Source organism: Physcomitrium patens, chromosome 1, assembly GCF_059467195.1.
Source record: "Physcomitrium patens ecotype Gransden chromosome 1, ASM5946719v1, whole genome shotgun sequence".
NCBI classification, from domain to species: Eukaryota; Viridiplantae; Streptophyta; class Bryopsida; order Funariales; family Funariaceae; genus Physcomitrium; species Physcomitrium patens.
The window spans coordinates 7,773,232-7,788,809 of record NC_143410.1 but is presented as its reverse complement, the minus strand read 5'-3'; the positions used below and the strand labels follow the sequence as shown (position 1 = coordinate 7,788,809).

Genomic DNA, 15,578 nt, shown 5'->3' with positions numbered 1-15,578 from the left:
TTTTCTTACTCAGTGACGGATTTAAAACTTATCATATCAATTTGCATTGGTTCTAACCTTGATAAATAAGTTTCTGAAAGCTTAGTAGATGTTGTCATTATTTGATTTGTTCTTCTCTAGTCATATCTTTATTCTTGATGTCTTTTAAATAATTGATTTTTATATGCAATGGCTTGAGCAATAAATTATTTCAAAGATTCTATCTTTGGCATTATTAATAATAAATCTTTGATATTATCCTTCAACCCATATCAAAATTGATTGATAAAGGCCTTATCATTCTAGTCCACATTTTAAGCAAGGTTTTGAAATTCAACAACATATGTGGTGGCTAACCGTGATCCTTATTGAAAAGATAAAAGCTTGATCTTTGCTACTCTTTCTCAATCAATTTCTTTGAATGTGGTCGTAAAGCCTTCTAGGAATAAATTCAAATTATAAAAGAGTTATAAAACTTTTTTTATTAAAGATACAAATCAAAAAAGATCACTTCTTGATAGAAGTGTACCTATAAATTTGACTTGAGTAAATCTATTGGAGTATTAAAAAAGATGAAACTTTGGATAGAACTTGACTTATTTTAAAAATCCTTGAAATTTTGATCTTGTTCCAGCAAACTTCTTAAGCATATTAATCTTTATTCTTGTCATACTTGTAGAAGCAAAACTCTTTGGATTTGGTTGTGAGGTTGATCTACTTGCTTCTTTTAAGTACACAAATTTTTATTGCAGACTTTGAACTTCTTCTATAGGCGTAGGCATAGAACTTCTATAATTTATGTTAGAAATATGTGATATTTCTACTTTTAGGATATTGACAAGTTCATGAAGATCTACAATAGTTGCAAATCTATTCTCACTTCTATTGAGGGTAGCATCCATAATTTTCCTTCTATAAACAACTCAAAAAAATTTAAAAAGTTAAATTAGAGGAGGATAATCTACAACTTCTAATAAAAAAATTCCACAAACAGGAATAATTCACTTTCTTTAAGAAAAAGATTAGTGTTAAGAAATAAGATTTTTTGTTTAAAGGTAGGTAGTCCGTAATCTTCAAAATATAATAATAAAAGTAAAATAATCCACTTACTTCAAAATATATATATATATATATATATATATATATATATATTAGCACTCTTGTTAAGCTGTCAAGGACATGAATCTTGAAGAAAGAGAATCCTTAATACACTCTTGTATCATTGAAAAGAACTAGATAGTCACTCAAAAATGATATAATATTAAGCTAGAATGTCTATTACCAAAGAATAAGACTAGAAAGTCTTGAAATAAGACTAAGGATTAGAAAGGCATTGACAAGAATGAAGAAGGCTTCACTCTTACCTCCATATATACTCTCTAATTAGAAGCTACGTGGCAATATTCTATAGGACCTACAACATGTATTGACTTTGCTAGCCACATGTCTTAACTTGCAAGGCAAGTTATCTATGTATGCTCCACATAATTAGCTTGTTTCACAAATTACTATACTAAGTTAACTTGCTCCACAAGCTACTATATGGAGTTAACACGTACTTAACATGTTGGCCAAGTTTCTAACCTACAAACTCATCTAAAGTCAAAACCGCCTCTATGAAGCTTCTAAGAAGCTTTTCTACAAGATTTTATGAAATTAATCTATATTTACATAATTTTCATAAACATACAAGTAACTATTGGTATAAATGTATATGTCCATGACACTAATATATACAAAAAAAAGAGTGAGGTCATTCTCACTTTTGTCAATATTTTTCTTGTATTTTTTTCATGATTCAAACTTCTCTCTAACTTCTTTATTCTTGGTAATAGTCATTCAAATTTCTTTCTATCTTATATCTATATTTCTTATTGTCTCTCTATTTCAATAATATATAAGTGTATTATCTTTTTAATTTTTTTTTTATTCATATCCTTGATACTTTGATAAGAAATAATACTTACAATATTAGAATTTGATCTTTCTTAATATTATGCTTATCAATCAATTTCTTTATGAATTGCAACATGATATAGAAAACATATTGCTTGACTTAGTTGATTTTCAAACTTCAAGTCTAACTATTGATTTACTTATCAATTTTGATAATAAGTTTATCAAATTTGGATCATAAAGCTATATTTTAGCATATCAACATTTCTATACCTTTATTGTAAATAATTTTTTTAATTAATATATATCACCAAACATGGAAGTCATGTAAATTAATACTTTTCGTTTAAATTTATTATAATATAAGAAAAAATTCAATGCCAATAAGATGGATTATGTCAATATTTTAGGAAAAAAAAAAAAAAAAAAAAAACTAAAAAAAAAACTAAATATTATACTAAGAAGAAAAATAATTATAAGATAATAAATATAATTCTAAAAAAAAGAAAATCTATTGAAAAACAAGTTTGTTTAGTAACATTAAAGACCATGTATTTGGATGCTTGTAATATATCACTTTATAAATACTTTGTACAATCTTTCACATTCTTTAAATATTTTTTAATATGAGTTTTTTTAAGATGTAATTGTTTTTAGATTTATCTTATTATATTATAATGTCTTTGCTTATCTTTTTTAATGAAAATTTTTTTATGTGTCATAAGATATTATCAATATAAAAATTCAAATATGTACATATAGAAGTCATAGACAAACGACCTTTATCTTTAAAAGTTGTTACCTACAAAATCTTACTAATAAAAATAAATAAAAAGAGTTATAAAAGTCTAATATTATTTGATATTATAAATTTCTCATTAATCCTACTATTTTAAGACTATTATGGATAAAAAATATAATCTTCAAATATATTGGATGTATTATAGTAATTTGTTTTTCTTCTCTTATCTATAAAAAAAATAAAATGAAATATGTCCTACACAAGACTTTAAAAGAAGTTAATAAGTTATAGAAATATTATAGAAGTATATAGAATACTATAGATGCTTTTCAAAGATTATAGAGTTTTTTTTTAGATTTTAGATTTTTTAATTTTAAATTTTTTTGTAACTATTAAAGATTTTATGTAATATTAGATGCTTCTTTAAAATTATATTAATTATCTTAAATATCTAAAAGATTTTGAAAGATATTTAAGCCTATATTTTATTATATTTTTATAACAAATAGTAATGGAAGTTAAATATTTTATTTCATATAAATTTTATATAATATATATATAATCAATTATATATTTTCTTTGTAAAACTAATTTTTGAATGAAAAAATTATCAATTACTTTTTCTTTAATGTATAACATATTATAAATAATCCAACTTATGAATTATAACACAAACATATATATATATATACATATATAATTTTATTACTTAATAGTAAATAATAAAGTTAGTACATAATCACTTCTTCTTTCAAATTTACTACATATAATATTAAAATTTTAGAATAGAATCTAATATTTAAAAAAATACAATTAGCTACAAAAAATTTATGTATATATTATATTTTACAACTTATGTTAATATAAAAAAATAAAAAATAAAATAATATCTTAAATTTATTTTTGTATGAGTACAATTATTTTTATTATTATATACAATATTATGAAATAGATAAGGATTTTATAATTTGGAAATATATATATATATATATATATATATATAAAATAAAAATCTATTTATAAAATATTTTTTTATGATGAGTAAAAATAAATATAATTAATTAAAATAACATATTTACTTTTGATGTCATGATGGTAATGGATATACTTGGCTTTAAGTCTTTGTCTTATTCTTAAGCTATGCAAAATAAGACACTCATTTAATAGGATTTATTAAAATTTTCCTTTTTATAGTTCATTTACTCCATTAGGTATTTGAAATAAGATACTTTCAATTAAAGGCATTCTTTTCATATTATCTATGTAAGAATCTCAATCTTATTGTATCAATTTTTATTTTTTTTATTTTTATAATAGATTGAAATTGAATATCTATCATTAAATTATAAGAAATATCATCTAATAATATTTAAGAGATTAATAATAAGAAATTTTTTTGAGCTTGAATTAAAATTAGATATTGATTTTAAAATTTTACAAATATAATACAATATTTTTAGAAGATTAATGAAAAGAGTTTATTTTTGTGAAGACCTAATGATTAGCTCTAATAGAGAAAGACTGAGGCTACAAGTACATTCTAACTTACTACAATGATACTTAATGTTGCTATGTGTACACCTAAATACGTGGAGGATTATAATTGGTGGAGTATTATAATGTGAACCTTGCTACGTGATAGAAGTGGGGGCATGAGAGGGGCTACAGCCTTCCAAATGATGGCCCCACTAACTACTGAATAGACAAGATGAGGGAATAGTGCTCCTTTCAAGGGCCTCTAAGAGCAATGTTTCTAAGAGAAAATTTGAATCTACATAAAATTCTTATCAATTTGAATTCTCACAAAAAATTTCCAACAAACTTTTGTTTGTGGTAGCCACCTATACATCATTAATATCTTAAAGCCACTTTGATGACTTTTTTTTTATAATGTCTAATATTGCTAATGCATGTAGAAAGTATTTGTTTTTATATAATTACTATATTTTTATAACAACCATGAGTCATTATGTACAGAGACATCAAAAGACCTAAATTTTTACAAGTTGTATACAAATCTTCAAATGAAAGAACTATGCAAATTTTGGCCTCTAAGCATGCCGAAATTGATCTCAAGTTCTTAAATCAAGCAAATTCATTTCTATCAATGGCACTACATAGGAAATTCACAACTTCTTAACAAGAATTTTCACACTTAGAAAATTATTTTTCAATCTCTTTTAATTCTTGTTTTAAATCTTAGATTTCAATAACAATGTTTATATTTGATAAGAAACATTTCAAATTTAAGGCAGCTCATATGAACTAATTACATTTATCTTATACTAAACTTTCTTCTCAATAACAAAGTAAATTGTCAAAGAAATTTTATATATATAGACATTTTTACATATTAATCCAAAATACATCCTAAAGAATAAATATTTTTTAAAAATAAAAATAATAAATAATAAAAAGATATTCATATTTTTAACTAACAAAGGAAGAAATTTAAGGACAAATCCATTACTTCCAAATATACAATGTCCCTCTCTAATTTTGTTATGTAGTGACATGGCTATGTGGTGAAAAATAAAAATATGGATATTATTATAGAAAAACCTAGTTGAAAGATGAAGTAGAAAAATAAAGATAAATAATAGAAAAATAATAAAAAAATTTAGTCTTAATGCTACCTTTTGTAGAAAGAATTTCTATTTATCTTATAACAACATAGAAGCCTCAAATGAAAATAAATGAGATCAGTAAATAATATAGGTATTTTTAATAAAGAAGTAATAATAGATTTAAAAAAAAATCACCTCAAATTACTAAGAATTGATATCCAAAGAGGACCAATTGTGAACTTTGGTTGAAATCAAATCCCAAGTTACAAAACCACATACCTACAACGACTTTAAGGTTCTTTTATTAATTAAAGAGTATAATTTGATAGCAGACTTAAGAAAAAAAAAATGTTATTTTCATGTCATTTGGATTAATATCGAGATTTTGAAGAATTTTCAAAGTTTGTAATATACTTAGTGGATTTGGATTTTGAAAAATAAAAACAAGATTATATATTTCTAGATTTTGCAAGTTTTGTAGTGTATTTATAGGTGAAAATTAGAGAGTTTGTTTTTAAATTTCTTGTAAATGAGTGTGAAAAAATTGAAATCGATTGAACAATGAAATTGAAGAATATGAGAATTTGTATGGATTATAATCTTGGAAATTAGAATTTAGAGGACTAGTGAAGATTTCTAAAATATCTATCAATCTGCCAATTGGATTGAAATACAATTTTGCTCAAAGATACCTAGTTTTATTTTCGAAAATTGTAAAAAGTCTAAAATGAATTCAATGATAAAATTAAGTATTCATGGTTTAGGAATATTAATATCAAGTTTGGAGAAGGAGGTCGGCCAATCCCTCAACAAAGTTTTAGAATTATTGTCTATTTGGTATATGCAATCTTTTTCAAATTTTTTGTGTTTATTTCTAAGCTAATTTTTGCAAGGTGTGAAAATTTTGAGTCAAAATCAATTGTTCAATTAATAGTTATTGAATTTTTAATCTACTATAGGATTTATTAATAATTTATTTAAGATATAGGATTTCATTAAAAATTGATTAAGATTGATTTAGAGTCTAGGATTTTATTAAGATTTTTTAGGATTTACTTAGGATTTAAATTTTATCTATGATTTGATTAAGATTTTATTAGAATTTTATTATGGTTTGAATAAGATTTTTTTACGATTTGATTAGGATTTGTCTAGGATCTAAGATTTTATTAGGATTTCATTAAGATTTGATCTAGAATTTAATTAAATATCATTAGAACTTCAATTAGGATTTTAATTAGTATTAGACCTAAGATTTGGTTATAATTCATTAAGATTTTAATTATATTTCAATTAGAGTTAAATTATAATTTCATTAAGATTTATTAAAGATTTATATGGGTTTTTTGTTTTTAATACTTTTAAGGGTTATTATTATTTTTAAATTTTTTTAAATTTTTTTTTATAAAGATTAACTATGACTTCTTTGTGTTCTTTTATAATTTCTTTTAAATTTATTTTAGATTAATTAAATTTTGATATTTATTACTAAGGATTATTTAAAGTTTATTTAAAATTCTATTAAATTTGATAAAATTGTTAATACATTTCTACTTACCTTCCATAATAAGGTGTCTATTGTATTCTCATATAAGAACATATGTAATACAATAATGGCATTTAGTATTATTGAAACTACTTATAATGCTATCAAATTTTGTGTAGATTTTTGAGTCATCAAATTGACTTACTAATTTTTTTAAGATAAAAGAATACATGTAGAGTATCAAAATTATAATTTTTAGGTAAATATGTGTTTAGAAGATATTAAATGAAAGAAAATAGTATTAGTGGAAAAGAAATGGAATCTTAGCAAGACTTGAAGTCAATTATCTTTATTGATTTAATATTTTTTTTATTTATTATTGAATATTGAAGAATATTTACTAAGATCAATATTTACATTGGCCTTCTATCTATATATATTACTTACAAGAAAAACTATAAATGTTAGTTAGTAGTTAGAAGAAGCATGAGAAAGAATTTCATGTCTTTTTAGTTAGTTATATACAAAGTATGATTTATAGTAGATTTAAATTAATTTTATTACTATAAAAATCATCAAGATTAGAAATTATAGCCTTAAAATGATATTAATATTATAGAAATATTATAAATAAAATTTAGAATTTATTTAGAATTTATTTAGAATTTTTTAAGAATTTTTAGAGCAATTTTCAAGACTTTGGTAAAAATGAGTTTTATAACTTGAGAAGCCATTATGAAGAAATGGAGTAAGATTTGAAAGCCACATCAAGTTCCTAGACTAATTGGATGTTTATAAATACTATGGTGAAGTCAAAAATACAAAATTATTGGTTTTACTAGTAGAAAGTAGGAGGACTAGTAGCTAGTGTAGTCCTTATAAGCAAGGAAGTGTACAAGTCTCATATGAGTTGTAACACCTTGAAGGTAGTTGGGAAGATAAAACCAAGACCTCGTTGCCTCTCTTAAAAAGCCATATACACTAATTGTGAGTATTTGTGAGGCTCGAACTCTTCATCTCTTAAGCAAGTTATGCTTGAGGTAAAAATTATTTATTTAATTTTTTTATTTATTTAATTGTTATTTTTTCAAACATTCATAACTTATTCATAGTAATTTGAATTTACATGTTTCTTACACCATTAGAAAGATAATTAAAAAAAAAAAATCTAAAAATATATATTTTACTTTTACTTTTTACTTTTTATTGGATGAAAACTTAGTGAACAAACTATGACTAGTTTTTGTAGTGTACAATTACTTGATTGCACTTATTCCACTTCTTTTTTGTTTTGCTTCCTTTGTTCTTATTCTTGCTACTTCCACTTCACACCACCCATTACAAACAACTCTTAATTGAGGCCATCTTGTGATTGGTTGACAAGTGAATTTTACACTCATAGGATTCAAATTGATGAGAACCTTGTATGGATTTAAATTGATGAAAATCTTGTCTAGTTTCAAATTTTCTTTTAAGAACAACACCGCTAGAGGCCCTCATAAGGGGCACTATCTCTTAATCATGTTTGCTAACTAATCAATGGGACCATTGCAGGATGGTTGTTGCCTCCCTTCACCTCCACATTTTGTATCAAGAGGTAGGATTTACATTATATCACCTTACCAATTACAACCCTCAACATGTTTTGAATGTGTACATAACAATATTAGCAAGTTTGCTTGTAGGTTTGTTTGTAGCAAGTTAGGATGTACTTATAGCCTTAGCTATAGAAAAAACATTTTATTAAAGAATTTGTATAATTTTGACACAACTTGCAATTTGAATGATAGTTCAAGTGTCAATAAATGGAATAGACCATTACTAGACAATGTAATGAAAACAAGTTTTTTGCAATAATTAAATTTCTTACCTCATTTAATTTACATAAAACATAAAAAGTAAAAAAATTTAAAAAATAAAAAAATACAATTGATGTACTAAAGAAGCAAATTTTGAACGTCCCTGTATACAAGCCTAAGTTGGACAAACTTGTGAACAAAGAGACGTCAGAACACAGAAAGAGGTAGAACTACATGTGAAAAACCGTGGTTGAAAGGAACTCCGGTAACGGACCATTGCTCCCTGCAGTATAGTACTCCACTTCATCACGCTCTATTCTTAGTTTCTGAATGAAGCTTACAGATATTATTATCATCTTCAGTGTGTGTGCATGCAACATATCAACAAGCACGAGTAACAAATTCTTTGTTCGAAGAATAACAGATATTATTTCAAGAGGCATCCATGTGCCATCGCCTAGTAATTTGTGTTGCCAATGCCGCTGCCTCACTCGTTCACCTTTGTTCGCGTTTGAAAAAAAGCTCATGACATAAAAACCAATTAGACAGCGCCCTGCACATGTGACGTAGGTACAGTGCAGTTGTAACTGATTCATTCAAAAGAATCGCTTCAACCTACTACGTAGCATGGTGTCCTCTTAATTACTGATGCCGACGACCACTTTCATTGCAAGTAAACTAGCAGCAGTTCAGCTGATTACACTAAGATGAATTGATGTTTGAGCCTCTGAGCCCTTGCCACGACCGATATAACTAAAACTCAGATGTCAGCATTAATAATATCGGGCGCCTCCTGACGAATTTGCATTAACCGGTTTTCAATGCTCGATAAAACAGGTTTGTACCTGCACAAGCCCAAAGTCAATATTGAGATGCAAACTCGAGAAAAATCAAATGACTTCATTCTGTATTACTCTGCGACTAAAGAACAACAATGTTAACAGTAGAAAACTTACAAACTGCTGAGACTTGTTAATGCCTGGACAGCACGAGTCAGATCAGCCGACTGTTGCGCCATCTGTGCACTCAGTTCCTCAGATCTTCCTAATGCTTCGGCCAACTCAATCTGTGTAACACATGTAAAATTGTTCAGGAGCATAAGTTGGTGAAACAACAAGATACAGATGAGATCCACAAGCAGCTAAACTGATGTGAACGTTACAAGGACATCGAAAACCGAACAAGAAAATATTTCGGGTATTCTAGAACCCGAGATTCTTGTAGACTTAAAAATACATTCGCAAGAAAAGACTCTTCCAGCATGACAATCTTCCTAGTTGTAGGAATTGACGTTACCTTGAGTTTGGTTCTTTCAGCCGGCCAGTTCTCTGATGCAGATTTGTTATCAGAACCACCATCTTCAACATGGACCTCTGCGCCTGAAGTCCCAATTTCAGAGAAAGGAATCGTAGAAGATTGCTCTAGGCGTAATCGATTCAACAAAACCCGCAGTGCATTGTTTTGCAGTAAACAGTCTTGCACCTTACACATGTTCCAAACAAAGGAGTTACCACAAATCGTCAGAGAAAAGTCAGTTTATCGACGGAAGAACTAAACGCACAGTTTCATACCCTAGATCTCGCTACAAATCTAGATCGAAAAGGTAAAAGTACGAGAAGGAACGGATTAAAAAGCTAACTCCTAACCTGAGCTTCCCACCGTGCTGCAATTTCAGTTGTTTGCTTCACGCTTGCTCTTAAACCTTCATTTTCGACAAACAACCGTTCTATTTCTAGAGACTGTTTGTCTATCTGCAAACATACACCCTCTCAAATGGTTATGAATTAACAGGCAACTGAATAGGTATCAACGCATTCTCTGAAAACCACCATTTGAGAAATCCGAAGTACTGCAATCTCCCAAGAGTACCCAATTGCTAACTTCCAAAAAGAAAAGACATAAAAACTAAATAATACCTCAGCAAGTAAAAGCTGCCGACCATTTTCTTGCCGCTCAACCATATCAGCGAGCTCTCGAAGCTTTGTCTCCAGAGCAGCTTTCTCTTCCTGTATCATGCAAAAGCAAACAGTAATACAAGATTAGTTGCCTAATAGATTAGACCTGGGAATTTTACAACAACCATCAACTGAACATATGGCAATGACTCTGGAAAAACAAACACGTCAAGGACAGTAAGTGATGGTTTTCAATACCTTGGCTATCTCATCGGACAATAGTTTTGTCTCAGAAGCCAAGCCACCCTACATTTGAGAAGCATAACACTTGTCAATGTTGTTGACATTCTAATAATTAAAACAGATATTGATGACTGGTGAGATGCACATTGAAATTTCGCAAGCACTTGACCACACTTTCATTGAAGTGGTGTGTGCATGCAATACTGAACGTAGTTAATTCTGCTACGCTTTGTAAGAAAGTACGTACTGTAGATGTTGCTGAATCTGCAAGTGCCGATTCAGTGAATGGAACGGTCACACTGCTGCGGGTTTTCTTAGATTCTTCCATCTCTGCGCATCAACACCATTCACATTGTGGGAATTGGCATCCACACACTCAAAAACTCACATGCTTTTAAATTTCTGACATTATGACTAAGTCAAAAAATTGTACAAGGTCTGAAACATTGTCTGCAATAAAACATTGCTTGTAAATTTGGTTTGAACAAATGTCGCACTCACAGTAAGAAATGTTTTTCAAAAAGAACTCTAAAAATATCAGCACATATCAAGAACTGATGAAATTCACCAGCAAGTTTGGTATTCAAAATCACAAGCTCATTTTGAAGGTCTTCGTTGATGGCACTTATGTTGGCAGATCTTTGACGTTCCATTGATACCCTCTGTTGCTCTTGCTGAAGTCTCAACATCACCTCCTGGTGAGAGATACACAGTATTAATACTCCAAAAATATTGGAGCTGCTGGGAGTTGCAATTGGATTCTTAAAGAATGACTTCTTCGTCGGGTGAATGAGAAGTGGTTGATAATGCGTTGTGAAAGCTATTCTTTTAATACACAAGGTCAGTGACTGGAAGGTGAAAAGTCGAGGTGGAATTTAAAAATAGTAACGAACACCTTGCCATCTCATGCTGTTTCCCTAACAATTCATCATGCCTCCAAAATACAAGAAGCTCACAAAAACTGCCACAACCGTAAACATCTGCAGAAATCTAACCTGGAGCTCCTTTTGCAAATCATTATTATGTTGCTCTGCAACTCGAAGTTGCTCTGCCACAGCCCCCAGACTTTCAGATTGATCCTCACTTGCCTGAAGCAACTTAATTTCAGCCCTTAAAGCTGCCGCGTCCTCTTCAGCCTAAAAGAAGCTCATCAAGATGACAAGAAGTCAGTCAATGAGAATATGCACACGTACTTCATGACACAAGACACAACTGCCAGACTGCTCCATGTTTCCGTCGAGTGTGTTAAAAACACACTTGGTAAAATAATCATAAAAAAAAATTGTAAGTAAATGGATAAATAAATCAACAGTAAGAAAACTAAGGTGTTGCCGCTGGTACAGAAGAGACCTAAAATAAAGAAAATAAAAGTTTCAATGCTACGTGTTCGGTGCGCAGCAACAAAGCAGCTCCTACGGCAGTCTTTACACTACCTCTGAAAAAACCACCCAAGAAGGAAACAGAGAACTCATTACTGACCTTATATTGTTCTTCCTCTGCCTCTTGCAATCTTCTCTTCGTAAGCCGTAGTTGCGCAACCATGTCTTCCTGCTCTACCCAAACTTTCAAATTTAATATATGCCTTGTGCATGATAAAAAAAGAAAAGCAAAGAAGAAGATATAATTCATTCATTATACATGTGCTACATATTATTCAAGATTCCATAAAGAACCCACGTTACGAAACCTACCCGTGATATAAATGCAGCATCTCGCTCCATAGTAATAGTGTCAAGGGATTTTCGCAACATTGTCACAGTTTTCTCATCCTGCAAATTCAAAGGTTCCATCATCTTATCAACAAAATGCTACGTCCACGAACATACAGTCAACAATACAGAGCACGCTGCTCCTAATCAGCACCAACACATTCATTACGCTGTTCCATGTCAAGAGATCATTGTGAACTGTCGCACTATGCATAAGATTCAGCTGAATTTAAGTTTTCAACTGATGCTAGTATTATGCTATATACAATAGAAGACATCTGATTTCTCGACTATAAGGGATTGAAAATTCTCATTTTTTGCATTTGAATGACCGATTTCGAATACATATAAAGAAAAATGAAACATCGTTAGTACTTGAGAAACTTGACCGCGAGCTCTATCAAGATCATCTTGAAGGCTCTCAACTCTCATCGAAGCCTCTTCCTTTTGCTTACGTAATAAATCCCGTTCTGCTTCTACTTGTTGTAACTGCATGATACAAACTAGATGTAAATAAGTTGACAAATGATTGTAACCATCCAGCATATTGGAACTCTGTGTCGCCAATGAATATTTAGCAGCGGTGATCTGAATGATAAAGGAGGTGATCTTTGAGGCACTCTCAAGAAAATTTCAACCACGAAGAAGACGGACAAATATGAAGCCCACACATCGTTTGTAAACAATGTGCGACACTACCAGTCACTGACCTTTTCCTCTAGATTTTGAACTCGAATTGTCATCGCTTCCAGCTCCCCTTGGGCACCATTACCTAAGAAAATGCAGGTAGCCTATCAACCCCAATTGTAACAAAGAAAGGAGAGACAAGCACATAATATTCCGTCCAAATCGCTCAAACTCAGTTCACCTCGATGCACAGGAAGACGTAATCAAGGAATGCACGGAAAGATAAAATCAGAATACAAATATTAGGCTCTGTTTGCCTCTCGAGTAATGTCAAGTCTCTAAAGTTCCAGTTTGTTAGCTGCCTGAAACAAATGTCATAATTTTAGATCGTAGGAATGCTAGACAAGCCCTTCTTGGAATTTAGACAAAAGCAGTCACCTGACAATGCCGCTGCTTTCTTGCGACGCAAGTCCTCAAGCTGAAAAGGGGTACAAGCACCTAAACGTTATACACCGAAATAGTCGATTGTACTGCACTTAAAAATTGGTACAGGCAGGCTGAAAAAGCATGAGGTTATGGTACCAATTCATAATTCAAGCCATCAGAGAATGCATGGCGTAATTACCACCTTCATTCGCCCTACTTGGGGATTAAGCTCATGTTTTACAGTAGAGAGGAATACAACGCAATTCCGCAAAACGTCCTTAACAAAGGAACTACAGCATATGAATTTTCCACGCTACAATTAAAAGCGCATAAAACCTCCTGTCAATGCAATGTGGCTATTCCACAAAAAAATTGTTCTGCCTCATCAAATGGAAACGCTAAACGAAGGTACAGTCACACACTCATGGTCAATCGGTTTGTCTATGAATTACATATTACCAATAGACTACCACTAGGTCCTTCGAACTGCCAGTTTATAAGAAATCCACTACACAAACACATGCTGTTTAAACACTGCAGCGCAATCACACATCAAGCTTTATACAGCTCCACAAAATCACCGCGATCAAAACAAATATGCAGCTTGAAACCGATCCCAAACAAGCAACGAACGCAAGCAAATCCAACCACGGCAGCATTTTCTGTTGGCATTGTACTCTCACCTTCTGCCGCCCTTTCAGAGCGTGTTGCGCATCCATCACTCACGCAACACAATTCCCCGCCCCGCTGTATCTCGCCCCTTCTTAGCCCGGCACCAAAATCCACACAAAAGAATACAATGTGGTAGACCAATCGACGGCTCGAAATGCCGCGGTTGCGCTCGATCTGAAATTGTCCCTCACACAAACTCCATAGCTCAGACTCTGCACATCACGAGCTCCAGAACCAGCATGGCGAATCGGAAATTCCTCCTGCAAGTGGGCAGAAAAGGAGGGCGAGAATTAGCAGGAATAAGCAAACTGCTCCTACACCCAAGGGATGGAGGCAGAGATCGAAGATTGCAAGGAGACGTAGTTCTAGGGTTTGGCGCTCGTCGCTTTGCTGCATTCAAGCAAGCAAAGGCATACTCCACACAACAGGGGAGCGCGGAGCCCCGAGGATCTGTGTGTCTGTCTCGAACGTCGCGATGGCCGACCTTCGTCGGCCATCGTCCACTGCCTTCGTGTGAAACCGGTTCCCAGGGTTTCCATTCCTACAAACCGTGCGAGGATTGAATGTTTCACATGCTGTTGTCACCGTGCCACTCACAGGGTTCCACGTGGTGACTAACTTTCCACGTCTGCAATGTCGATTAGCTGGTCAAACTTCATCCATCCAACCTAATGTTAAAGTTTCTGATTTGATCTTGGTTCTCTACATGTGTACATTTGATAGATTTTGTTTTTTAGTTTTGTATAAGTGCATACTCGTGTTGTTTGAGCATGAAAAGAATATACACATGTATTTCGATTAGTTTCTTATTCAAAACTTGGAGACATTTCTTGTAAAACTTACATGAATTATGATTGTAGGTTGTTATGGTTACAGCTTCATAAAGTATCTTTTGAAACTTTTAGGTGTTATTCTAGCTGATGGAAGCAATAGTTGATATACATTGTTTTATCAAAAAGATGATAGTTTTGTACACTTTTTACAATGCATTGTCAATACAATAAATCATCAAATTAAGTGTTTGTTGGACTTATTAAATTTTTAGCTTCATAATAATTTAAGGCTTAAGTTATAAGCACACCCCCAATTGCTATATGATTACCCATTATGTTCATACACACACCAAAGGTCTTTGAATGGCTGCTATAGACCCTTTCTTCCTTGTACTTATATGGATCCTAATTTATTTTTTGTTTTTTATTTTTTTGTCTAAGCATGAGTCTCAATTCTATCTTATCCTTCTCTTTTGTCCCAAAACAAAGAGGAGAGGGAGGAGGGGACTAAGACCTATGCAACGATAAGGAAGGACAAGAAAACACCAAGGCAAGGAAGAAGGGAAGAGGATTGAGACTTGGGCCAGTATTAGATGGAGTTTGGAACATCCAATCAAGGCCTTATGTGTGTATACACATAATAGGTGTGTGCATAGAAATATGGGGTGTGCTTATTGCTTAAGACTAAATTTGATAATACACATATAATATGGAAATAGAATTTTGCTATAAAATAGATAAAATCTTTTTAAATTTTTTAAATT

At 30.9% G+C, this 15,578-nt stretch overlaps 1 protein-coding gene across 2 annotated transcripts; it reads right to left on the bottom strand.

Annotated features, from left to right (window-relative positions):
* Positions 1 to 8,871: 8,871 nt before the first annotated feature.
* Positions 8,872 to 14,453, bottom strand: LOC112278879 (uncharacterized). 2 transcript variants are annotated; one of them, XM_024513170.3, is made up of 15 exons: positions 14,053 to 14,453; positions 13,382 to 13,421; positions 13,027 to 13,088; positions 12,692 to 12,805; positions 12,299 to 12,376; positions 12,087 to 12,155; positions 11,603 to 11,743; positions 11,176 to 11,302; positions 10,855 to 10,937; positions 10,623 to 10,670; positions 10,386 to 10,475; positions 10,116 to 10,220; positions 9,766 to 9,951; positions 9,426 to 9,535; positions 8,872 to 9,314 (listed from the first exon to the last, which is right to left on the bottom strand). In XM_024513170.3, the coding sequence occupies exons 1-15, from the start codon at positions 14,086 to 14,088 to the stop codon at positions 9,230 to 9,232; spliced, it is 1,374 nt and encodes a 457-aa protein (XP_024368938.1). In that variant the 5' UTR covers positions 14,089 to 14,453; the 3' UTR covers positions 8,872 to 9,229. The 2 variants fall into 2 exon arrangements, with proteins under 2 accessions (XP_024368938.1, XP_090105283.1); XM_090249157.1 differs by lacking the exon at positions 12,692 to 12,805.
* Positions 14,454 to 15,578: the final 1,125 nt, after the last annotated feature.

Excerpts from the sequence above, each read along its gene's own strand:
- LOC112278879 (XM_024513170.3), bottom strand. The coding sequence starts at position 14,088 with ATGGATGCGCAACACGCTCTGAAAGGGCGGCAGAAG. Across the intron at positions 13,422-14,052 it reads CTCTGAAAGGGCGGCAGAAG|CTTGAGGACTTGCGTCGCAA; the intron begins GTGAGAGTACAA and ends ACCCCTTTTCAG. Across the intron at positions 11,744-12,086 it reads CAGAGGAAGAACAATATAAG|GCTGAAGAGGACGCGGCAGC; the intron begins GTCAGTAATGAG and ends AGCTTCTTTTAG.